Raw genomic sequence first — 25,516 nt, 5'->3', positions numbered from 1 at the left:
ATGTATAAAATAATAAAGTTTGTATTTACATTTCCATCTGAACACAAGAAAATACTGTGGTCTCTTGATATACTGGCTTGGTTACATGTTACAACTTCCCCTTTTTGATGCCCGATAAAGTTGACAACTTTGGGAGTGACTACAGTCTTTTCATCGCCAAGTCCAAGCCTCCCTCCTTGTCCGTGGCCACAAGTTAAGGCTTTACCTAAAAACCTCAAGGCGTTAAAGAATTGTCATCACTTACGTTTCGAACAGACTAACCACTCTGCATCGCTACTCTGTGAATCCACAAAGTGGCTGAAACAGGCGATTTTTGTAGCCCCAATGATTTTGTAATTGATGCTACAGGGGCGAGGATCGCCGACCGTGGCCAGCCACTTTCGCTCGTGTGGAATGTCCAACGAACTCTCAATACTGATGGAATGGCCCCGTCCTATTCAACCAGTGAAGCGAGATTGCGGCCAATATACAAGAGAGAGGTCCTAGAGAGACAGATGATTTGTCAGGGAAAATTTGCTACAACTACCACCAGAGTTGCCAGATGTGATTTTATAAACCCCTCCTTAGAAACTGATATTCCCTTATATTGAAGCTCAAATCCCCCCCAAATTTAAATTTTTGCCGCATTTTAATAAATTAGTAGTCAAATGTAGATAACAGTAAACCAAAATTATACTACTTATCAACAGACGGCCCTGGAAATAATTCATAGGTCCTATCGTCTTCGATTATATGAGAGTATAATATACAGTTCTATGTGTATTCGCAAATCTAATTTACCATGACCCCTTAAAATCCTCCATAATTCCCCCCCCTCCCAAAATTCCCCTAGACGCTTTCAAATTACTCCAAAATTGTGGGAACCAAAATCTGGCAACCCTGACTACAACTATCAATTTTTTGTTTATGAAAGATGGCGATTATCTTCCATCCTTCCCTGACTACGCTCTCTCATCCTGGCCGCATTAAATTCGCTTCATGCCCATTCCATCAGTATTGACAGTTCGTTGGGAATGGTACTTTTAATTTACATAAGAATTTACGGCTAATCATCGGAAGCTACTTTGTGGATCCACAGAGTAGCGATGCAGATCCAAGTCAAGTCAAGTCAAATTTATTGATCACATGCGCATGCGACATACAAATACAAAGTACATGTATGAGACAACTCAAAGTTACAGACATACATCTTAAAAGTATATAAATTAATAAATACGATAAAACATACTTAAAAGTTATTTTTAGAATATGGCTCTAGCTCACAAATGTATTGATGTACACACCTCCGAAAGTTTGGCTGATGTAAATTCATTCGTATATCTATGGGCCATTCCACGAACATACGCCTGTTTTGGATTACTTCGACAACGAATATTTTACTGTGCAACATAAGAAGTACGAAAGTAAATGGCGCTAATAATTATTCCAATAGACAACAATGTAATTTGCAATTTACTTTCGTTCTTCTTATTTTGCACAGTAAAATATTCGTTGTCGAAGTAATCCAAAACAGGCGTATGTTCGTGGAATAGGGTATTTTGGCAATTTGTTAAAGAAACTTATGGCTTCATAATGTGTGCTACCTTCCAACAAAACAGAACGATGTTGTGGAAGCATAAAGTGATTGTCTCTAAATCTTGTTGAATAAAGATGGTTAAATTGAAATTTATTAAATTCATAAAATTTGCAATGTAAATACATTATACACGAAAATATATACAGACCGGGAATTGTAAGAATATTGTTTTGTCTAAAGATGCCTCTACAGGAATCTCTAAATTTCATTTTATACATTATACTAATAGCTCTTTTCTGAAGTACGAATATCTGCTCTAATTCAGAGGTACAACCCCAGACTTCAATGCCATATTTGGCTATTGAGTAAAAATGGGCAAAGTATACTGTTTTTAATATTGATGTATTAAAGAGACGTGAAAGAATTCTCAATGCATAACATGCGCTACTTAATCTGGATTTCAAATTAGAAATGTGGTTTGACCATTTACAATTACTGTCTAAAAGCACCCCCAGCATCTTCGTGCAGTCTGTTTTATCTATTGCTTCTTGTATAGTGGCTTGATGGTTTAATAAATTATTTGACGTGAAAATCATATATTTTGATTTCTCTTCATTCAAAACTAGTTTGTTGGATAAGAAATAACTGTTGATGGTGGATAGTATCTGTGTAGTTTTATTTTGCAAATTTTGATCAGATGTTCCTGTGACTAGAATGTTGGTATCATCCGCATAACTGATGATGTTAACTCCAGTCAGTGAATTAGTTACCAAAGCTATATCATTAATAAACACTATAAAAAGTAGATGACCCAATACACTACCCTGAGGGACATCATAATGGATATCCAATGTGTTTGATTCGTTTACAAGTCCATTAGATGTTAACTTTTTTTGTCTTATATTCTCTAGGTAGGAAGTAAACCATTTTAGAACTACACCACGAATACCAATCCCCTCAAGTTTTATTAGCAACAAATTATGATCCAAAGTGTCAAAAGCCTTGGACAAATCAGAAATAAACCACATGCCTTCTCTCGTCTGTCCAAAGCATCCAACACTAAGCTGACGAAATTTGCAAGAGCTGTAGTTGTAGACTTAGAAGATGTAAAACCATGTTGAAAATTATGCAAGACACTATGCTTTTTTAGGAATGCGTTCATTCTAGTATAAACCAGAGTTTCAATTATCTTTGAAAACACAGATAAGAGACTTATGGGACGGTAGTTGTTAAGGTCATCTATACCACCACTTTTGAATAAAGGGATTACAATAGATAGTTTAAACATACTAGGAAATATTCCTTGTTGAAACGAGGCATTACAAATATCCGCCAGTGGATCTGCGAGAGCGTGAATGCATTGTTTTAATAACTTAGGGGAAATCTGATCAAAGCCACAACTGTGTTTGGATTTAAAACTTCCGACTATCTAGTTATTTCCTGTGGGTTAGTTGGATATAGAAACATAGAACAACTATTACGGTTTTTTTGATGCTGATGTGAACCCGCCTATTTTAGTAGGATCCAAAGCGGCACGTAACTTTGGAGCCATTTCAACAAAATGGTGGTTAAATTTGTCTGCTAAATTATTATTATCATCACTAGGTACTTTTGAGTTATTTTGTTTCCCGACTGTTAAATTTACTAAATGCCAAATACATTTCATTTTATTTGATGATTCGTTTAACTGTCTCATGAAGTGACTACTTTTAGCTGCTTTTAATTTAATTGAATATTCTGTCTTTGCCAAATGAAGGATTGGTTCGTCTGTTTTAAACCTTACTAATTTTTTATATCAAAAATTGAAACCCATACCTGAAACTGTTACAATGGTACTGTGGAACTGAGCTATACAGATCTGTTTGGCATATTCACCAGGGTACTCTCTGTGAAAAGAATCTAGCAAATCTGGGCTTTGTTTAGTTTGTTGGGGCCCCAACAGGTTATTGTTATTAGAACCCCAGGAATATAGTTCACCACCGCTAATTCCAGCCTCCGGCTTAAGACCATCTTTCATAGCATGCTCTAATGATGTGAGGTAGTCCAGGTCTAAGTCACTTGTATTTGCCCCTATAATTATACAAAAATATCACTAGAATGCTTCTATTACTGTTCAAAAATTGGAATTACTTATTTAGTTGAATGATAATCTTAATAAGACCTGTTATTACATATGGAATGGAAATAACAACGAATAACAAGAAAGTGGAAGATGGCCTTCTAAAATTTGAAAGAAAAATCATGAGAATGATACTGGGACACAATGTAACAAGAGAGGGAGAAATGAGAATGAAAACAAATGCCGAAATTGAAGAAGAATTAAAGGGAAAAATATAGTCAGATACATCAAATCTCTTCTATTAGAATGGAGAGGACATATACAGAAGCGACCACACTCAGATATGTTAAGAAGGATAACTAACTGGACACCACTAGAGCCCAGGTGTAGAGGAAAGCCTAGAAGAAAATGGCTGGATTATGTAGAAGAAGATATAAGAGCAAGAAATGTTAAATACTGCACCAAACTGCACAGTTCAGTGCAAGAACAGAAAGAACACACAGCAAACTATAAATGACATAGAGGAGTAATCAACCTCACCCAAGAATAATATGTTGAATGCCATGGTCTTAGCTATAATCCCTAGGGATTGTAAGGCTTAATGAATGAATGTGATTGGTACATACCTAATTTAACTAATTCTACCGCTACATCTATCTTTCCATAAAATATACTTCTGTGTAAGGCAGTGTACGACGATTCGCGATCCTTCGCATGAATATCTGCATGTCTGTTCAGAATAAGCCATCTTACAAGATTCAGTCTTCCACAGGAAGCAGCAACATGCAAGGCAGTTCTACCTGAGGAATCGATCACAGATTCACATCTACTGCACACGAAATTGAGAAAAGAACACAAGTCTTGGTCTGAGATACTTCTTTTTGATATAGCATCTGTGATTACATCTCCATGGATTGTTGATTTACATTGATTGGTACATTCTCTATCAAAGGAACTGGGGTTCATAGCTAGAATAACAATTAATTTTTATTAAAACTAAAAGCCTGATTTCCAGTTTACAGTTCCAGTTTGCTTTTAGAGAAAGCGACTCAATGATAGATCAGGTGCATATGTAAAATAACAGATATAGTAGAAAAAGCTCTAGAAGAAGGAAAAGTATGTTTTGTAATTTTTCTCGATGAAGAGCAGGATTTTGACAAAGTACAGCATGACGGATTATATCATACAAAGAGATGCCACTTACCAAAACATGCCACATGCCACAAATCATGCCACTTACCAAAACAATATTTTCAACTACTAGACAGTTATCCGACAGATAACTTGAAACAGATAAAAATGAGGAAGCATATTCAGAATTAAGACCCGTTAAAGCTGGAGTTCCACAAGGAAGTGTACTGCGGCCAGTGCTATCCCCGCGATATTAGAACCTAACACAACTGCGACATTTCCAGACAACACATGCATTTTAGCAGTTGAAAAAAACAATGAGAAAGCAGCAATCATGCTATAAAATTCTCTTGAACAAATTAACATCTAGAGCAGACAATGGCATATCAAATTGAATGAAACAAAATATATTCATCTCAATTTTACTAACAAAAGAGAACAACATATTCCAGTCAGTATAAACAGAAACCAAATACCTTAGATATACGGCAAATATAAACCACAGATCCGGTCCTGAAAGTTCAGGAAGACAAGATGAAATATTTTGAGCTCCACAACTTTTATAATTGAAGACCCTGGTGCAAGAAGGGGATAAGTACCAAATTCTGCAAAAACGAGATAAGTGCTTATTTAGGTTGAAAAAGTAACTGTTCTTGCCTGGCGCAAGTATAGGATATGTATAGGTAATAGATACTGAAATTATAAGAGAAAACTACTTATCCTCTGGTATGGTCTGGTGCAAGAACAGTATAAGAAATGTGTAACTTATCCCATTCTTGCACCAAATTTTGAGTTAATTTTTATATGTGTTATTCTGTCCCACTATTGCACCTGTGGCTTGCTGCGATTGGGAAAGGTACCGGTATCTGCACGAGCCACGAACGCGATCTAAGTCATGTAGTCACCGAGAAACTGTTGGAGAGTTAACATAGTACATAGTGCTAGTACGAGAGGTACGGTTTAGTAAAATATGGAGGTTTTAATAATAAAGTATTTCGTCTGAAAATGGGTTTTAATGTAACTTATCCCCTTTTTGCACCTGCTGTAAACTACAGTACAAAAAAGGCTTAAACTTATCCTATTATTGCACCAACATTTTTTTCCTTAATAGCATTGTTGTTTGGCTGTAGAATGGCGGCAAAATCATATATACCTGTTGTATTAGTTCGGCCCTACTTCATGAACAACATAAATTTTAAATTAAAAAATAAAACTTTTTTTGCTTCTTATGTAAAATTTACATATTGTTACTTATCCCCTTCTTGCATCAGGGTCTTCAATTTTTGAGTAGAAAAAGTGGAAATTTAAATAATTAACCGCAATATATAGAAGCAATGTATAGTGGTCTGTTAATCGCTGTAAGTACATTTTCCAAATTATCAATAGTTTGATTACAAATATTGTTTTTATACACGAAGAACATTTATATTTCCAAACATTTATATTTCATATTTATCAATTATTTAAAAAACCAGTTTCAACTCTTGACATTATCCAGCTAATTTGCTAATTACTAGATCAACGATTTACTTTTAAATAAACTGAGTCGGACCTACCCAAATTAAAATTGAAATGAAAGATCAATTTAAATAAAAAAAAAAGATATGGTTCTTTTCATAGGCATTTCTCAGTGCGTCACTAATGATAGAAAAAAAAGGTAAGTCCGTGAGAATACACATTTATAGCATTTATTCTAACATGACATTTTAGTTAAATCTGACAGTTGTCACATTTTATTTGCGATTTGGCATAAACAAATCAATTGTGTCTTATATGCGTATAGCCTTATAAATTATACAGATTATATTCGTATATATATTATATAATTCATAAATATTTTTTTCGATTATAGCACCCTTTATCAACAACTAGAATAAATGTTATAAATGTCTGTAATCACGGATTTGCCTTTTTTTCTGCCACATACAATATAATGTGTTCGAAAGAAAGCGAAAAACTGTGACGCAGTGAAAGATGCCTATGAGAAAAAGAATAGCAGATTAAATTTGACAAAATGACAGGTGGTACTTCTAACTATAGGGGTCCATCAATTATTCCCGATCGGAAAAACATTACTTATTTTACCATCACTAAGCAACAACCATTGAAATTGCTCATTCCGACATTCAAAACACCATCAAAGAATTTTCAATGAGAATATGGCTCAAAAGATGGAAAAAACTTGACGACAACAAACTACAACGCATCAATCCAAATTTTTCACCAAAAGGGATAATGCCACAAAAACAATGAGATCAAGTCATACAACACCGCTTGAGAATAAAACATACCAGGCTAACCCATTAGTACCTAATGAAGAAAGAACAACAAAAACTGTGCTATGTTTGTGATATTCCTCTGACAATTGAACACATTATTGTTAGTTGCACACTCTATCACCTGGAACGACTTCAAAGTGATTTACCAAGTGATCTGAAAAGTGCTCTGAACTATAGTAATTGTGATAAAGTGACTAAGTTTCTGAAACTAACTAAATTGTACAATCTAATATAAAAATAGACTTAAGTTCTCAATTGTAATTAGTTGTCATAAGCGAACATCTGATTTTAGGTACAACTCTCCCCCGCCAATAACCGTTCATGCTTGATGCGGTTCACTTAATAAAAAAAAACAAACCAAATACCGCAAAATATTTGGGTATGCCATTAGACTCAAAACTATGTTGAAAAGCACATATTAAGAAAACAAGGAAGAATTAGATATTTAGTTCAGTCAGAAAGATGTACTGTTTAATGGGAAAAAATCCATTCTGTCTAGTTACAACAAATTGTTATTGTATAAGCAAGTCCTTAAACCGATATGGACATATGGGATACAGCCAACGAATATAGATGCTAAGAGAGTCTATATTGGGTGGTGAATCGTAAAACGGGGCATAGGAAACTCAATGTAAAATTCTAAACTGTTGAATTCCTGCTTCCCTAATTATTTTCCATCAAAAGTCATGAGAGAATATTTGTAGAGAATTAAAATCTGTATTAAAATTAAAAGTTAAAATTGTTCTACGATTTAAATGCATTCCAAAATTTTGAAAAATAAAATACATTTGCCACATTAGGTATGTGTGTAAAAGTTAGGCCACACGTTACTATTTAACTGACGGTGCTCACACCATTGACTGAATAAAAAATCTTTATTATTAATACTTTCTCCGCAACTGAGGGTATCTTATCAACTGTATTGTTTTTAAACAATAAATGATAAAATAAAAATATTGACAGTTCAAAAATGTGAAAATAATAACTTCATTGTGACACATTATTGCACTGTGTGTGGCCAATTTTGGGCTGCAAAACTGAAAAATGTATTACATTTTTACAAAATTTTGGAATATGTTTACTTAATTCATAGAACAATTTTAACAGTTGCTTTCAATACAGATTTCAATCCTCTACAAATATTTTCTAATGTATTTTGATGTAAAATAATTAGGGAAGCAGGAATTCAACAGTTTAGAATTTTACAGTGAGTTTCCTATGGCCCGTTTTCCAATTCACCACCCGGTATATTCGTTGATACAGCTGTGGGGCTGTACAAAAGAAAGTAACAGATATAGCATCTGTGATTAAGTCTGCATGGATTGTTGATTTACATTGGTTGGTTCATTCTATATCAAAGGAACTGGGGTTCACAACTAGAATCACAATTATATTGAAAATACAGAGTTTTTAATGTTAAAAATAACATGAATTGCAATCACAATTGATTTATTATCAAAATTAAAGGATGATTTCCAGTTTACCTGTAAAAATTCTTATTATTTCTATTTTGTTTTTCAAAATTTTTACTGTGGAAGTAAATCACACTAAAAATTAACACAAAATTACACAAGATTTTAGTATTAAAAACAATGTATATTTTTATAAATTTTTAAATTTAGTGAACAGATTCCAGCTGTACACTAATCTGTCAAGTCAAGTGTCAACTATATCTTACATCTTACATCATTCATAACTTCATAAGGCATAAGGTCAAAATGGAAGTGTCTACTGATCCTGAGTCCAGGCGAAATCTGTCGAAAATCAGACCATAATGGGAATTTTTTCTCTAGGAGTCTATTTTTTACAGGAATCAGTTCAGGATGTATCTTATGTCAATAATCACGATATGAGCCAGTCACAAGCCATGCTAATTTTTTTTAACAAAATGTGAACAAAATCGAAAATCTTTTCTTTTTGCCCTCATATTTTTGCCTATAAAGGCTGACTTATCTTACAACGGGACGTGGACAACACGGGGCGTAGAATAATCGACGGCGCACGTCCCCGATATCGCCGCGTTCCGTTGTACAATAAACTATCCAATATTTTTTGAAGTTATACTTCTTTACGCGCGATATGAGGGTGAATTTTTATATGTTAAAACCTACGATCCCGGCGCATGCGCATTATAACTTTGTTCTGATTGGATGTTCAAATTACATGTCAAAAATTATCCAATATGGCAGCTGTGGTTTGGACGGTTGACAGTTTGGTTATGTATGGTTGTTGCGTTTTAAAATTTGTGGGAAGAGAAACAACAAAGGTTAGTTAATAGTTATACTGCCTTTTTAAATAGTTTTCATATTATATTTTTGAAGTTATACTTCAAAATGATTTAATTTATGTATGTATCAGTCCAGAAAAGGTGTGGCAAGAATATATTAGCGTTTTTAAATATATTTTAGGAGCGTTAAAAATTCTACTTTAAGGCACTAATGCTTTAAAATTTTTAAGGCACTGCAGTTATAAGTGAATTGCCAAATTGTGAAACGTTAAAATATTTATATTTCATTTATTAACATTAATATTAATAATACAACTTGCGCAATTTGAAAAAGGTGGTTTAAAAGGTTTTTTATTATAATTTTGTGTCTTTGGATTTGTCTTCCTTGGGCGTAAAATAATAAAACATCTATTTTTATATTTCACTTGTCACCGTGATGTATAATTATGTATATCTGAAATGTAAATTGCATGCGGCTTGATGGCCTTGTTGATAGAGCATTGGACCAAAGATAAAAAAATCGCGAGATTGCGGGTTCAAATCCCGGACGATTCATATATTTTTTTAATATTTGGCATTTTGGTTCATTTTTGGTAATTATTGTTAATTTTTTGTATGGTAACTGTTAAGTAGGTATATTTATTTCGTTGAAATTATATTATAATAGAAGTATAACTTCTTACGTGCGTACAAAGTACACACACATTCTTTTTTTTTGTATATCAGACAATGATTCTTCAACGGTGTCCCGTAAGACAGCCGTGTCGTCCACCTCCACGTCGTAAGATAAATCAGCCTTAACGCGAGAGATATTACTCCTACAAAAAAAAAATATAAAACGTAAAAGTTTTGCTTTTCAATTTTAGACAATATTTGACTAACCAAAAATAAAAATTTTATTTCAATTTCATTTCCATTTCAATTTCATTTAAAAATTTAATTAAAGAGACGCCCCATTGGACGGCCGTCCAATGGCGCATCTCACTTGCACTCACCATTGACGGCCGGCTAATATGCGCTCAGCGCTCATTGTTAATGATTAAAGATAACAGCTTAGTAATAAAATAATGACAAAAATTTCTCCAGGATCTTGTGGGGCGGGGTGGTTTTTTGATTTCGTAACTTTCTGAATTTCATATCTAATAATAATAGACCAGGGCGGATCTGTGAAAAAACGTCTATTTTTGGATGTGCGAGGTGGCATTCGGATTTTTGCAGATAAAGTTAGGTGACATCTTCAATAATAATAATTGACTTATGCTCCTTCTCAAATATGCCCGGAACATTAATAAAAAAATTAAAATATGTAAAAATTTCGAAAAACATCAGTTGTTTTCTAGTTTCTTTGCTTATAACTTTAAAGCGATTCATTTTGGAAAAAAGTCGTAGGGAACAAAATAAAGATAATTGAATTTTGTATCATATACGTCCGGTTAGACATGTCTTAGATTATTAACCTTTCTGGAAAATAGTAATACATACAAAATAAGGGGCCAAAATAAGCCTGTTTTTATTCAATGTTTTTCAACCAATTTGGTTGCACTAAGAACCTTCGTAATTCGCTTAGAAAATTCTTACAACATACTTAAGTCGTCCACCAAATTTCATTAAAATCGACTTAATAAATTTTGCATAATAATTTGGCAATCTAAATTTTTTTAAAAAAGTTAAAATTTTTTAAAAACTTTCTGAACAAAAAATAGGCTATTTAGAAGTTTGCTAATTTTTTTACATATAAAGAGGCGCTCTACCTATCTAATACACTCAGCACTGTTTTAAAGTTATGAACAATTTTTTGGCTTATAAACAAATACAGTGCGAGGACGTTTGAGTTGGAATAAATTCATTTTTCAGTTATTTATCAAATAAACATTTTTTTCTGTTTTAAGACAACAGTAAAATGTATTTCGAATTAAATAAATTATATACTTTCTTCTTTTTGTCTCAATTAGTTAAAATTTTTTTTTTGGGCACCCTGTATAAACAATTATGTAAATGTGTATATTAATGAATAGAGAATTGAATAACCTTTCGAATAAGCTAGCACACGACCCCTATTAGCATTTAAAAAAATCATTGATTACGTCATCACACCCAGATGGATGACGTCACTATTTTTATATATATGCCAAAAAATTATAATTTAAATATAAAAATCGACCTATTTCGGGATTTATCTCCAGAGTCGCCCATTCTCGAGAAAATGAATTTATTCCAACTCAAACATCCTCACTATATTTGTTTATAAGCCAAAAAAAATGTGTATAACTTTAAAACAGTGCTGAGGCCGCTTTAATAATCCAATTTTAATTCTGTAAAGTGTATTAGATAGGTATAGGGCCTCTTGATATGGAAAAAAATTAGCAAAGTTCTAAATGGTCTACTTTTTGTTCAGAAAGTTTTTAAAATATTTGAACTTTATGTTGTTCTGAAGCTATTTTTTAAAATTTTAAATTTTGAACTTTTAAAAAAAAAAATTATATTGCAAAATTATTATGCAAAATCTATTTTTTCGATTTTTATGAAATTTGGTGGACGGATTAAGTATGTTGTAAGAATTTTCTAAGCGAATTATGAAGGTTCTAAGTGCAACCAAAGTTGTTGAAAAACATTGAATAAGAACAGGCTTATTTTGCTCCCTTATTTTGTATTTATTGCTATTTTGCAGAAAGGGTAATAATTTAAGACATTTTAAACCAGACGTATATCATACAAAGTTCAATTATCTTATTTTATTTCTCTACAACTTTGTTCCAAAATTAATCGTTTTAAAGTTATAAGTAATGAAAGTCGAAAAAAATCTATGGTTTTCGAAATTTTTAAATATTTTAATTTTTTTTAATGTTCCGTGCATATTTGAGAAGGAGCATAAGTCAATTGTAATTACTGAAGTTGTCATCTAACTTTATCTGCAAAAATCCGAATGCCACCTCTTACATCCATCTCAAAACAGATCCGCCCTGGTCTATAATAATTTTTAACTGAGTGAAGCCTTGAAAATGGCTATGCATTTTCGCGTTTTTCAAATGTTGAATCGCATATAACTCAACAACAATCAATTTTAAAGAAAAATCACAAGAGACCTTTTTTGCTCATAATGACCCAAAGAATATAAAAAAATTGTCAGAAGTGAAAAAATTCTCCGAAATTTTTCTCCGATTGCCGAAGCAGCTCCAAATGTCCTAAGGACCAGAGGTGACAATACCCATTATTAATGCTCATCTTTTTAATTAGACTATTTTTTTCATTTATTATTGGCTTTGGATTGCTTGATCCATTCAGCCACGATAGATAATAAATTACTGTTTGCTATAATACCCCAAATATAATAACAATAACATTATGTATGTACATGTGAGCACATAATACACTATGCACGCACATACATACATACATAGGTATGTAGATACTAATAAATAAAAAGCAAAAAAATACAAAAAAGAAAGTGGAAACATTAAATTGACCAGCAGGTATACTGTTCATTCAGGACCCTAATCAACTTAAATTAATTTACAAATAGGGACAAAATTTATAAATTTACAAATTGGGAATAAGACAAAAATACTAATACTCTCAAAATACAAGGAAAAGTTATTTACCAGCAATTTTATTGCTGGAATCGAATCTTATGATTGTATGTATTAATAATATAGGTATGCAAAGTCCGCAGATAGTGTGCTACTTTTTTTATAAACAAAATGGCGCCCGAAAATCGTGTTTTTTTTTCAATTCTTGCTCTATAACTCCAAAGATTTTAACTTTACAGAGGCGTGTTTTTCCCGATTCAGTTCGATGAAAACTTTCCCCGGAAAAAGCGGGGTTTTCCAACAAAATCTTTAATTTTCAACTAAAATTTTAGAAAAGTAATTGTTAATCAATATTTAAATAACTTGGTAATGTGAAAGCCCTTTTCGTATAGATTATAATTCCAGAAGCCCATGGAAATTGAATAAACGGTTTAGCAACAATTGAATTGTTAATTAAAAATTTACGGTCGCTATAATAAACAATAATTATGATGCATAAGAATAACTACGATTTTTTCATAAAAAGATACTATACCCATCTAATGTACTTTACAGAATTGAAATTGGACTATTTAAACGGCCTCAGGAATATTTTAAAATTATAAACAATTTTTTGGCTTATAAACAAATAGAATATCTCGGAAAATTTTAAACTAAATTAAATTGTGAAAACGGTATTCGAAAGACAGCGGCAGGACGCTTCTTTTAAAAGAAAAAACGTTTAATTATGACGAGTGTTTCCTGAGATACAGTCGGTCAAATTTGACCAGAATTTACGGCAAGGATATAAACAATAGGATCATAATTTTCAGACCATCACCTTTTTATTTTTGTCCTCTTTCTCCACACCAATTTTCATATCTTTAAAATACTCATAACATATATTATTATAATAAAAACTATCGATAATACGTGTGAAAATTGCCAAAAATAGCAAAATTCCAATCAAAAATTAGGTTGGAGAAAATGTAACCCTCAAAGTTCAAAATCGGTATACGTTAAAAAAATGCATTTTCTCGGCTTCCCATTTAGCAATTTCCTTCATTCTTTTTTTGTTCCTTAATAACTCGAGTAGGGCCATCGAACTAACGCATTATTTAATGTCAAAATTGCTTTTATTTTGTTATAATAGATTAATTTATTTATAAGAACAGAAAACTACATATTTTTTCCAGTTGTAGGCTTTTTTTTAGATAAACTTACTACAAGTGTACCTTTTAAAGTTAAAAACATAAATATTCTTATTTGAAAGCTGTATAATTATTTAAACAATTTTTATTTAAACAAATTAAAATTTTGTGTTATAATAAATAAATTAATTTATTATAACAAAACAAAAGCAAGTTTGACATTTAATAATGCGTTAGTTCGATGGCTCTACTCGAATTACTTGGGAACAAAAAAAGAATGAAGGAAATTGCTCCATGGGAAGCCGAGAAAATGCATTTTTTTAACGTATACCGATTTTGAACTTTGAGGGTTACATTTTCTCCAACCTAATTTTTGATTGGAATTTTGCTATTTTTGGCAATTTTCACACGTATTATCGATAGTTTCTATTATAATAATATATGTTATGAGTATTTTAAGGATATGAAAATTGGTGTGGAGAAAGACGACAAAAATAAAAAGGTGATGGTTTGAAAATTATGATGCTATTGTTTATATCTTTTCCGTAAATTCCGGTCAACTTTGCCCGGTTGTATCTCAGGAACTGCTCATCGTAATTAAACATTTTTTCTTTTAAAACAAGCGTACTGCCGCTGTTTTTCGAATACCGTTTATATAATTTAATTTAGTTTATTATTTCCCGAGATATTCTATTTGTTTATAAGCCAAAAAATTCTTTATAATTTTAAAATATTCCCGAGGCCGCTTAAATAGTCCAATTTCAATTCCGTAAAGTACATTAGATAGGTGTAGTGTCTTTTTATGAAAAAATCATAGTTATTCGTATGCATCATAATTATTGTCGTTATTATAGCGACCGTAAATTTTTAATTAACAATTCAATTGTTGCTAAACTGTTCGTTCAATTTCCATTGGCTTGTGGAATTATAATCTACACGAAAAGGGCTTTTACATTACCAAGTTATTTAATTATTGATTAACAATTACTTATCTAAAAGTTTAGTTGAAAATTAAAGATTTTGTTGGAAAAATCCGCTTTTTCCGGGGAAAGTTTTCATCGAAGTAGATCGGAAAAAACACATCTCTATGCAGAATTTAATTGCGGTGAATTTTTATTTGAGTGTTTTTGGTGTAAAGTTATAGAGCTTTAGAGTTATAGATCTTTGGAGTTATAGAGCAAAAATTGAAAAAAACACGATTTTCGGGCGCCATTTTGTTTATAAAAAAAGTAGCACACTATCTGCGGACTTTGCATACCTATATTATTAATACATACAATAATAAGATTCGATCCCAGCAATAAAATTGCTGGTAAATAACTTTTCCCAAAAATGGCCTATTCTCCGATGATCAGCCCAGACTATAAATACTAATACAAAATAGTAATAATGATATATAAGTTTTTTTTCACAGCTCAAAGTTAGGGATGGGAAAAACTTACCGGTTTAAACCTAAAACCGGTTTTTTTACTTCGCAATAACCGGTTTTATCGGTTGTTTTTTTGTCCCGGTTATAACCGGTTTTTTCTTTTTAAAGTAAAAACCGGTTATTAGGTTTTTACGGTGATTAGGGTTAGGTTAGATATTATTTTGGATCCCAATCATAATTATTATTCTCAAGTAATTATTCCAAACAAAACCATAATTCAAATTTTATTTTATTTTATAAAATACAGAAGCAAACTGAAAGTGCACTCTCACATCAGCCAGAAACAATTATTAAGTTTTATTATAATATTTCCTTGAAAAGGTATTTGTAATCATAATATTTACATAAGAAGTGATCTGGTTGAAGTAGACGCAAACATCATCTATTTTTCACACTTAACTCTTGACATTGAAAGTGGGTGAATGACTTTTTCTGATTACCAAGAATAATGCTCTGACTATGAATATCGAATTACTGATTACGAATACGAATCTCCAAGAATTTCGCTACATTTTCAAAACAATACACTCATACAGGAAGTATTAAATGAGTTAAAATGTACCTATTCTACAAATATACAAACGTGTTAAAAGTAATACATGTTCTTTCGATAGTACTAATTTTGATCATATTGGTATCGAGTCGAATGGAGTATCGCAAACTAAAGTGTATTGTAAATATAACTTTGTAACCTATTGGATTAAAAAAACCGAAAACCGGTTTTTCCAAAAACCGTTTTTTTGGCCGGTTATAACCGCCAGGTTAAACCGTAAGCAAAAAAACCGGTATAACCGAAAACCGGTGTTTTGTCAAAAACCGCCATCCCTAGCTCTAAGGCAACTAAGGCTTCAACCCGGTTCAACACTTCGGAGGTTTAGACCTTCTTTGTGTTTTATTTATTTTATTTAAATTTATTATACTTTTTTTAATTTGATTTGTTTTTGACTTTTTTTAATTAGACTATGATTTTCAAAATTATGTTAGTTTTTGAACATTGGATTTTTGAACATTGGATTTTTGCTAATCATCCCTTGATAAACTACTTTTTTTTTCAATAATTTTATTGTCTTAGATTCTTCAAAGGTGGTTTTCACCGCAGCTTTTATAAAATGTGGTCCGAGATTGACCATTTCTGCAAACTAAAAGAAATACAAGGTGTGCGGTTAATTGTGCCGGGTATTGTATTTTCAAAAAAAAAATCGAGGAAAATCCAACATTTTTTGATAGAACAAAAAAAATATGCGAAAAGAGGACCCGCCCTTAATAAAGAAGCCAAATACTCGGAAAAACCATTAACTGCAACTGAATACATCGTAGATCTGCGAATTGTGTACCGTCGCCCCAGCATCATCTCATAGAGAGAGACTAGTCGCTAGTCGGTACATAGCGCACCCAGGATTTCCCAATATAACCCAGAGAGAACACTCCACAACAGCTGATCAGCCGGATGCCCGGCGACCGACGCTGTGCCGTCAGTATCTCCGTCGCGACGTCCCAGGCCGACGTCGAGTTCTGAGTTCCGCCCCCACCGACGCTAAACACGTGCACGATCGGTAAGAAGAAAAACAAAGTCGTTGGTTATGAATTTTTATGATTGTTTTTAAAGTTTTTTTGGTGTAATTTTTTATTTGGAGTTGTGTACCAGCTTGGTAGACTTAAATTAGAATTTCCGTAAGTTTTTAGAGTTTTATTTTAATTATACAATACAGATACGATATATTCACATATGTTTTTTTTAACTCAGCAATGTTGGGAATAGGGCCAGGAATTCGTATCCTGGTTCGGCTCCCAAGAATACAAGTGTTCGTAACATTTTTATTAACTAGAAAAATAAATATTTCGTAACGCCGAAAGTTACCACAAGTTTTAGCAAATATCTCTAAATTTTAAAGAATCGCTTGGATTACATTAAATTTGGCATACACATAGCTAACAAGTCAAAGAAAAAAGTGATATTGTGCCGATGTGTGCTTTTGCCCTGGGGGTGAGTTTCACACCTTCTCGGGGGTGAAAAAATATACGTCCAAAATAAGTCCGAAAATGGATAAACTGACTAATTCTAAGCAACTTTTGTTCTATAGAGTTTTTTCACTAAGTCAACACTTTTTGAGTTATGTGTGAGTGGATATGTTCATCTTTACCAAAATAAATAACCACGTTTTTAAACGGGTTTTCGCAAATAACTCAAAAGGTAAGTATTTTGCCGAAAACTGAAAATAATGGTGTATGTATTAGATCTCTCTCTAGACCTAGTAAAAGCAGAGTTATAGCTAATGAAAAATAGGTTCATATTTGTCAAATTACAAATCGAATGTTTTAACATGGAATAACCAAAAAATGAAGCAGTTTTTGGGGAAAACTGATTACAACTTTTTTAAAATGTTTAAAAGCAGCTTTATTTTTGTTTTATAAAGAAAATTTCTAGCATCAAAAGTAAACAAGTTACGCTCAAAATAAAGTTGGTCCCTTTTCTATGGTAAACAAATCGTGAAAATCACCCCCTAATTAGCATCTCAAATAAATTTAATCGTTACCACTTCACAAGTTGCTTTACTGGTGTATGTATTGTTTTTATGATCTGTAAGTTTTATAGGTTCAAAATCCTTATTTTTGAAAGGGCTTGAACGAGTCACTAATCACGAGTGTATGCAAGTTTAGAAACACCAAATCTTAACCAATCTTTGTCTTGTAGAAAAATAAAAAAGAGAAGATATTCAGACAAGCAAAGCCAACTTATTTTACTGTTTGAGATTTTTGGTACCTCTAATAGTTTTTAAGTTATTTTGAAAAAAAAACATTTTTTTCAAAATTAAAAATTTTAGTTTAAAACTAAATTTTTTCAAAAGTAAGCCCGTTGAATCGATTAAACTTACAGACCATCTAAACACAACATAAGTAAACCAACTTGTGAAGCGGTAACGATTAGTTTCATTTAAGTTGCTAATTAGGGGGTGATTTTTCTGATTTTTTTTTTTACCAAAACGAAAGGCGAGTTAGCGAAAATCACCCCCAAATTAGCTTCCCAAATAAAATTAATCCTTACCGCTTCACAAGTTACTTTACTTATGTATTGTTTATATTATCTACAAGTTTCATTGGTTCAAAGTGTTCATATTTGAAAAAAATTGGGTTTAAATAAAATACAACATTTTTTTTAATTTTGAAAAAAAAAATGAAATTGTTCAATTAGTAATACCGAAAATCTTAAAGAGTAATAAAATGTACGTTTATGTACGTTTTGCTTTTCTGAATATTTTTGCTTTTTTGTTTTCTTGTTAGACAAAAATTGGTTATGGTATGTCTGTTCAAAATTTGCCTAAACTTGTGATTAGTTAGTCGTTCAAGCCATTTTAACTACAGCTTTTTCAAAAATAAGCTCTTTGAACCGATGAAACTTACAGATCATATAAATAATACATAGTAATTTGTGAAGTGGTAATGATACAATTTATTTGTAATGCTAATTAGGGGGTTATTTTCGCGATTTTTTTACCAAAAAATAAATGGGACCAACAATATTTTGAGCATAACTCACTTTCTTTTAATGTTACAAGTTTTTTTAAAAAACAAAAATATACCTTTTTTAAACACTTTTTAAAAAAAGTTAAAATAAATTTTCCCCGAAAAGTGCTCCGTTTTTGGGTTATTTCACATTGAAATATTCGATTTGGAATTTGATGAAGAAGAACCTACTTTTCATTAGCTACAACTCTGCTTCTACTGAGTGTACAGACCTCAAGCATACACCATTTTTTTCAGTTTTTTATAAGCTATATTTTTGCTAAGAATATTTTTTCGCTGAAATACTTACTTTTTGAGTTATCTCCGAAAAACCGTCCAAAAACATGATTTTTTCTGTTAAAAATGAACATATATTTACTTGCAAATAACTCGAAAAGTATTGACCTAGGGAAAAAACTCTATAGAACAAATGTTGTTTAAAATTAGTCATTTTATCCAATTCCGGACTTATTTTGAATGTATATTTTTCACCTTTGAGAGGGGGATAATTCCCTCCATTTTTGTAAAATGGAGGGGATGTAGAATTGTAAACTTTTTCTTATATAATAACAGACAATGTAAACTGCTTATTCCCAAATTTTCATCCTTCCTTTATTTTTTTTGAGGTCAGATTGTTCTTTGATCGGGCTATTACAATGATTTATAAAAGACAGAACTTCGTTGAATTTTGTAACCAGTGCTTCTTTCAGGCTGTTGAGTATCTTGAATATCGCCTTCGCTGAAGTGTACTCTGGACATTCTATTTATAATAATATGGTTAACTGTGAGAGGTGTTTGGCATCTTTGGCACATTGGTGGTGGTTCTTTGGAGATTATGTAGCAGTGGGTAAGTCGTGTGTGTCTAAGCCGGAATCTTTATTGAATAGGGTTACAGTCGCCTTCTTCCTCAGTAATAGAAGAGTTGTCTATTCCGTTTATCTTTTTTAAGATCCTTGAAATGATATATTTAAGGCGTCGGTCGTTTGCGTTTGCGTGTACCATTTGCAATTCAGCGCTAAGTCCTTCTAGGTCATTTGTATAATCCTTTGCTACGTTTTCAGGCAATTTTGAGGCAATCGCATTTGTTATATAGTCACAATGTTTTGTGTATTCTAGTGGGTAAGGAGTAGTAGCTGACAATAAAAAGGCTTCTATAGGTTTCATTGAGGTTTCGATGTTCAATCCTTTTTTTTTATTCTTTTAGGTGCAGGTTTCTTTGGAGCAGGAAGGATTAGGAATTTTTTTATTTTCTGACTCTATTATTTCAGGAGATGTTGAAATTTGTCTTTTGGCAGAAGTAAAGTCCCTGGCCATATTATTATGACCACCTATGAGTTTTTACGAAAATCAACTATTCCACTAGGTACGTTTTGTTTAAAATATGATTTTTAAATTTAATTTTGTTATGCAATGTCACTGGTATTCATTAACTATAATATATTTAATAGTAAACAGCAATAAAATATTTGAAAATATTACATATTTTATATTTTTTTAATATTTTGTTCAACTTTTGACCTTAATCAGATGGAAAATTATTTGAGAGCTTTTAAAACGAGAAATTTCCGATGAAAAGGCCACTAACGAAATTGTTTTGATTAAAGGACTAATATATCGTTGAACCCACAATGACAAATTGAAGCAAACAAAATTTAACTGCATTCAAAGTATGCCAAAACGGATACTAGCGATAATCAAGGTTAGAGGGGCTCAGCAAAATATTGAAAAAACAAAAATATGTGATATTTTTAAATGTTTTATTGGTGTTTATTATTAAATATATTACATTTAATAATAAACAGCAATAAACCATTTGAAAATATCACATATTTGTATTTTTTAATATTTTGCAGAGCCCCTCTAACTTTGATTACCGCTAGTACTCGTCTTGGCATACTTTGAATGCAGTTAAATTTTTTTTTGCTTCAATTTTTCATTGTGCTTTCAACAATATATTAGTTCTTTAATCAAAACAATTTCGTTAGTGACCTTTTCATCGGAAATTTCTCGTTTTAAAAACTCCCAAATAATTTTCCATTTGATTAAGGTCAGAAGTTGAACAACATATTAAAAAAATATAAATATGTAATGTTTTCAAATATTTTATTGCTGTTTATTAATAAATATATTATTGTTAATAAATAACGTTAACGTTGCATAACAAAATTAAATTTAAAAATCATATTTTAAACAAAACGTACTTAGTGAAATAGTTGATTTTTGTAAAAATTCATAGGTGGTCATAATAATATGGCCAGGGACTGTATGTGCTACTATGTTGGTAGTATTAGATAGTGATTCGAATAGGCTTTGTGAGTTGGTGGAGGAATTTGGTGGTAGGCTGGTTGTAGAGGTAGGAGGAGCAGTGGATTGATGAGCAGTTGAAGTCTCTGATGTAATGGATTTTTGATTTATTGGATAATTTTCTGTTTCAGAAATATTAGCATTCATAGATTGAGATACCTGGTCAAGATTCTTTAAAAGATAAATTCTGTAAGGGGTATTGTCGTGAGCTACTAGAAGTGATTTTGGGATAAGATTATTAATTGTTGGAGCAACAAATACTTGAAGCCTACAGCTTAATATAATATGACTGTATTCAGATTCAGGCATGCCAACTTTTAGAAATGTTATTTTAGACACTGCAATAAGCTTCAATTTTTTGAGCTCTTCTTCGATTATAGTATTTGGAATACTGGGACATACATTTGATATCACTAGTTGGCTCGCAGGAGTAATTAATCTTCTGATCTTGATGTCGTTCCCTTGTATTAAAACGGATTTGTGATTGTGTAGTAAATTTTCTGTGATGATATTCTTTGGTTGTACTTAAGTTCCTATTGCTGTTATATATTCATTTATTTTTGTGCCGGAGCATACGGAGCTCTTAGGAACGTTTTTAAGAGTGACATTCCAACTAATATGAAGAAAAAAGTTTTCGGCCAATGCGTGCTACCGGTGATGACCTATGGTGCAGAAACATTATCGCTCACAAAGAAAAACGCACAATAACTAAGAGTAGCGCAGAGAAGAATGGAGCGATCAATGATAGGGGCCACTCTGCGAGACAGGATTAGAAACGAAGATCTACGAGCTAAAACCAAAGTCATAGACGTCATTGAAAGAAGCTATAACTTAAAATGGAAATGGGCTGGACACGTTGCCAGAATGAAGAACGGAAGATGGACTCGTAAACTAGTTGAATGGATACCAAGAGCCGATAAACGTAGCAGAGGAAGACCACCAACACGATGGCAAGATGACTTACTAAGGACAACAAAAAAATGGGTACAGCAAGCACAAGATAGAACACTTTGGATACAAACAGGGATGTCCAGCAGTGGATTGAGAGAGGCTGATGATGATGATGATGATTTTAGTGCCTGGTACAGATGACAAAACGACTGCTTGTTCTCTGAATGGGAGGTTAAAGTTGGTTACGGCATTGGAGTAGGTTAATGTTGAAGATGTGGAAGGAAAGGTTGGTGTTGATAATGGTTTGGTGATTGCTGTATGAGTTAAATTGCTATTCATTTTTAATTTTTGTTTTCTTTATTGATGGAATTGTCTAGAGCCGCTACTGACCTAAGGTAATTAAGCTGGTTTGTCGGTGTTTTTTTTAATAAAAATGGATTTTCTGTTTGGTTAGTTTTCAACAATATCGTTTAAATGATTTGATATGGCCGAAATGAAAATTGTACTTACAATTGTTTCTCTATGTTTGTTTTCTACGAATCTGTAGAAAAGATACTACACCTGTAAACTCTTAAGAATAATTTTCCCGAGCACTGCTTTAAATCGTCTTGTAAACTTTTTTAACCTAATCCTGTTAAATTCTTCCGGGCATGATTAAAGCACGGATAAGGTCTCGAAGGGATAATCCGGAAGATACGGAACAACTTATTTATTCCTCGTAGGAAAAATGGATAAATCTAATCCTCCAAGTTGACGATTCGATTAGAAGCGCTCGTTGTGAATTAAAGGTTGTTCTATCAAGACGAGGTCTTGGAAAATTCATTACGGAAGGATACAAGATTGTGTCACGTTGGAGGCTAAATAAAAATTACACAAAAATCAAAAATGGGAGTTATTGCTTTGGTTATGTAAACAGAAACTCATAATCTTATAAAAATTGGAAAAAAATCCTTTGTAAAAGGTATACATTTTTTTTATATAAAATCCCTTAAAGGGCTACATCACAGAACGTTTTCGATTTTATAGAAAAATCATCATCAGTGTTAAAACAGGTTGGACGCCAGCTGAGCCACCAAAGAAATATTAGGGTAAAAAACCCTTTAAATATTATAAAGTTGCATTTAAAATGCATACTTAAATAAAACTCCTTAGGATGGATACATATTGAACAGAATAATGCCCTTAGAAAAGGTATTGACCACGTCGAATTTACATCCCACGTGTCGGGAAGGTCAATTCCTTACCAACAATTCAAGGAAGGTCAATATCTTACCTAAGGGCATTATTCTGTTCAATATGTATCCATCCTAAGGAGTTTTATTTAAGTAGGTATGCACTTTTAATGCTTTAAAGGGTTTTTACCCTAATATTTCTTTGGTGGCTCAGCTGGCATCCAACCTGTTTTAACACTGATGATAATTTTTTATAACGTTCTGCGATGTAGCCCTTAAAGGGATTTTTAATAAAAATAATTTTATACCTTTTACAAAGGATTTTTTTCCAATTTTTGTGATTGATTGTATACAGCCAACTACAGGAAAAATTTTTATTTTCCCTGTGGATTTTATGAAGTATTCATCAGAATGAAATATTCTATTGTTCTTCTCTCGATGAAATATCTGTATGTTTAATTGATAATAGAAAGCTTTTCTTTAACTTTCACTCAGACCAACTTAACCCATTTTTGATCATATTAACCCAAGCAATGAAAAAATAAGTTCTTCTTGATTTGCCTCTCCGTGATGAATGTTGGCGATCATCTAGTAATCAAAAAGCTTCACTGATGTTGTGTTGAACCAGGTTCTGAGGTTCTTTAACCAGGATGTTCTTCTTCTTCCTGAATCTCGCTTTCCAAATATTTGTTCTTGTAGGATAACTTGTAAGATCGTTTATTTGGATTAATTTCGCATAATGTGTCCAAAATATTGTAGCTCCGAAAGTGATTTGATGGTGGTCAGTACCTCTGGGTTCTTCTTGAGTCTTCAGGAAACCTCCTCATTTGTGACTCGTTCAGTCGACGATATTTTAAGTATTCTTTGATATAGCCACATCTGAAATACTTCCAATTCTTCGTTAAAGGTCCACGATTCACCAAAATAAAAAATAACAGAAAATACGTAGCTGCCCCGGCTGATTGCGATATTTTCATTTTCGATGTTATTTTCACCAGGTATTTGAAGGTGAATTTTAGTCTTTCTTCCACTCCGTCATTATTAGTCGAGGAAATGAAACTGAAAAAATGGCAAAACCTCGCAATTTTTTCGTCCAGCAACGATTTGTACAAAAATTTGGGATTAGGCTCATTTCACCCTCTTGTTTATTTTCTATCTTGAGCCGTTGTACGCTTTTGGTTTTTTAAGGGTGAAAATTACCCCTAAAAAACTACTTGTAAAAAATTATAAAACAACATTTTAAACTTTAGTATTGTCAACATTTGGTTCTTATTAGTTACATAATGATTGTTTTATGCTTTATAATAATATTTCAACCCTTGTTGGAGTTATATATACAAAATTACTCATCCTAAAAGAATAATTTCGGCTTGCATCGATTTACATAAAAATTTGGGATTAGGAACATATCACCCTGTACTTCATATTCTATAACATGCTCAAGGGTGTCGATAATTTTTAGGGGTGTAAACTACCCCTTATTGTCAAAATTTATATAAAAACATTGTAAACTTTAAAATGGGTAAAATTTGGTTTTGATTGGCTAAAAATAATGATTGTTTTATGCTTGAGGATATATTTATTTTATATTTTAATATTTCAACCCTTAAAAATCACCCTTAAGAACATTAAAATTTTTATAAGTAGATCATTTAATAGATCTATACAGAAAAAAAAGTAGAATTAAAAAATTACAAATACATTTATTTTCACAAAAATACTAATTTACGAATATGTAGAAGTACAAATACAAATAGTTTTTAAGTCATCTTCCAGTATACGAACCAGTTCTGTGGTATTATACATGCATTGAAAATGTTTCATAAGCGGACTATTCGAATATTCCGAAAAAAAAATCGTTTTATAAACATATCTCCTTCATTTTTGGCGATAAAAAGTTTTTTCAAAAATGGTTTTGTAGAATTTTTTAAGAACTGTAAGACTGTGTAAATTAAATTCCGTTAGATCCCTTACTTTTTAAGTGGGGTGTGTTTGGTCGAATAAGGGGGTGTTTGCTCGTAAATAGAGGTTTTAAAGAAGTTTAGAGGTTTAGAGGTTTTAGAGAAATAAAACGAAGATGCAAGACAGACAAAAACCAGTACTACCAGGGTATATGCAAAGAAATTGAGAGACATGATCAGAATAATCAGCCGAGAGATCTATTTAGAAAAATACGCTACTTAACAAGAAACTAAAGCCAGAACTTGGACCATTGAAGACAACACTGGAACTCTGAGAACAAACAGAGAAGATATAACAGAGACATGGAGATCGTATTGCAGGGACTTATATAAAGATGATCAACGCCAAGAACCTGTTAATCAAATCTCTGACGAGGTGGAAAAAGAAC

At 32.1% G+C, this 25,516-nt stretch overlaps 2 protein-coding genes across 4 annotated transcripts in view; one reads left to right on the top strand and one right to left on the bottom strand.

Annotated features, from left to right (window-relative positions):
• LOC114324548 (inhibitor of Bruton tyrosine kinase) overlaps positions 1–8,630 on the bottom strand; it is a 30,262-nt gene extending 21,632 nt beyond the window's left edge. The window contains exons 1-4 of the mRNA XM_028272407.2: positions 8,470–8,630; positions 4,202–4,543; positions 3,332–3,586; positions 30–205 (exon numbers count right to left, since the gene is read on the bottom strand). Of these exons, the coding sequence (XP_028128208.2) occupies positions 30–205; positions 3,332–3,586; positions 4,202–4,541 (771 nt within the window). The 5' untranslated portion in view covers positions 4,542–4,543; positions 8,470–8,630. The remainder of the gene's footprint in view (positions 1–29; positions 206–3,331; positions 3,587–4,201; positions 4,544–8,469) is intronic.
• Positions 8,631–16,700: 8,070 nt separating this feature from the next.
• LOC114324547 (receptor-type tyrosine-protein phosphatase kappa) overlaps positions 16,701–25,516 on the top strand; it is a 328,598-nt gene continuing 319,782 nt past the window's right edge. For 2 of the 3 annotated variants that reach the window (XM_028272405.2, XM_028272403.2), the window contains exon 1: positions 16,714–16,969. The gene's annotated coding sequence lies outside the window, so the exon portion shown is untranslated. Of the gene's footprint in view, positions 16,970–25,516 lie in introns of all 3 variants that reach the window. The other variant, XM_028272404.2, reaches the window with a different exon arrangement.

This window comes from Diabrotica virgifera, chromosome 8 (genome assembly GCF_917563875.1).
Source record: "Diabrotica virgifera virgifera chromosome 8, PGI_DIABVI_V3a".
Lineage (NCBI taxonomy): Eukaryota > Metazoa > Arthropoda > Insecta > Coleoptera > Chrysomelidae > Diabrotica > Diabrotica virgifera.
The sequence above is the reverse complement of the archived record's forward strand: the minus strand, read 5'-3'. Positions and strand labels throughout refer to the sequence as shown.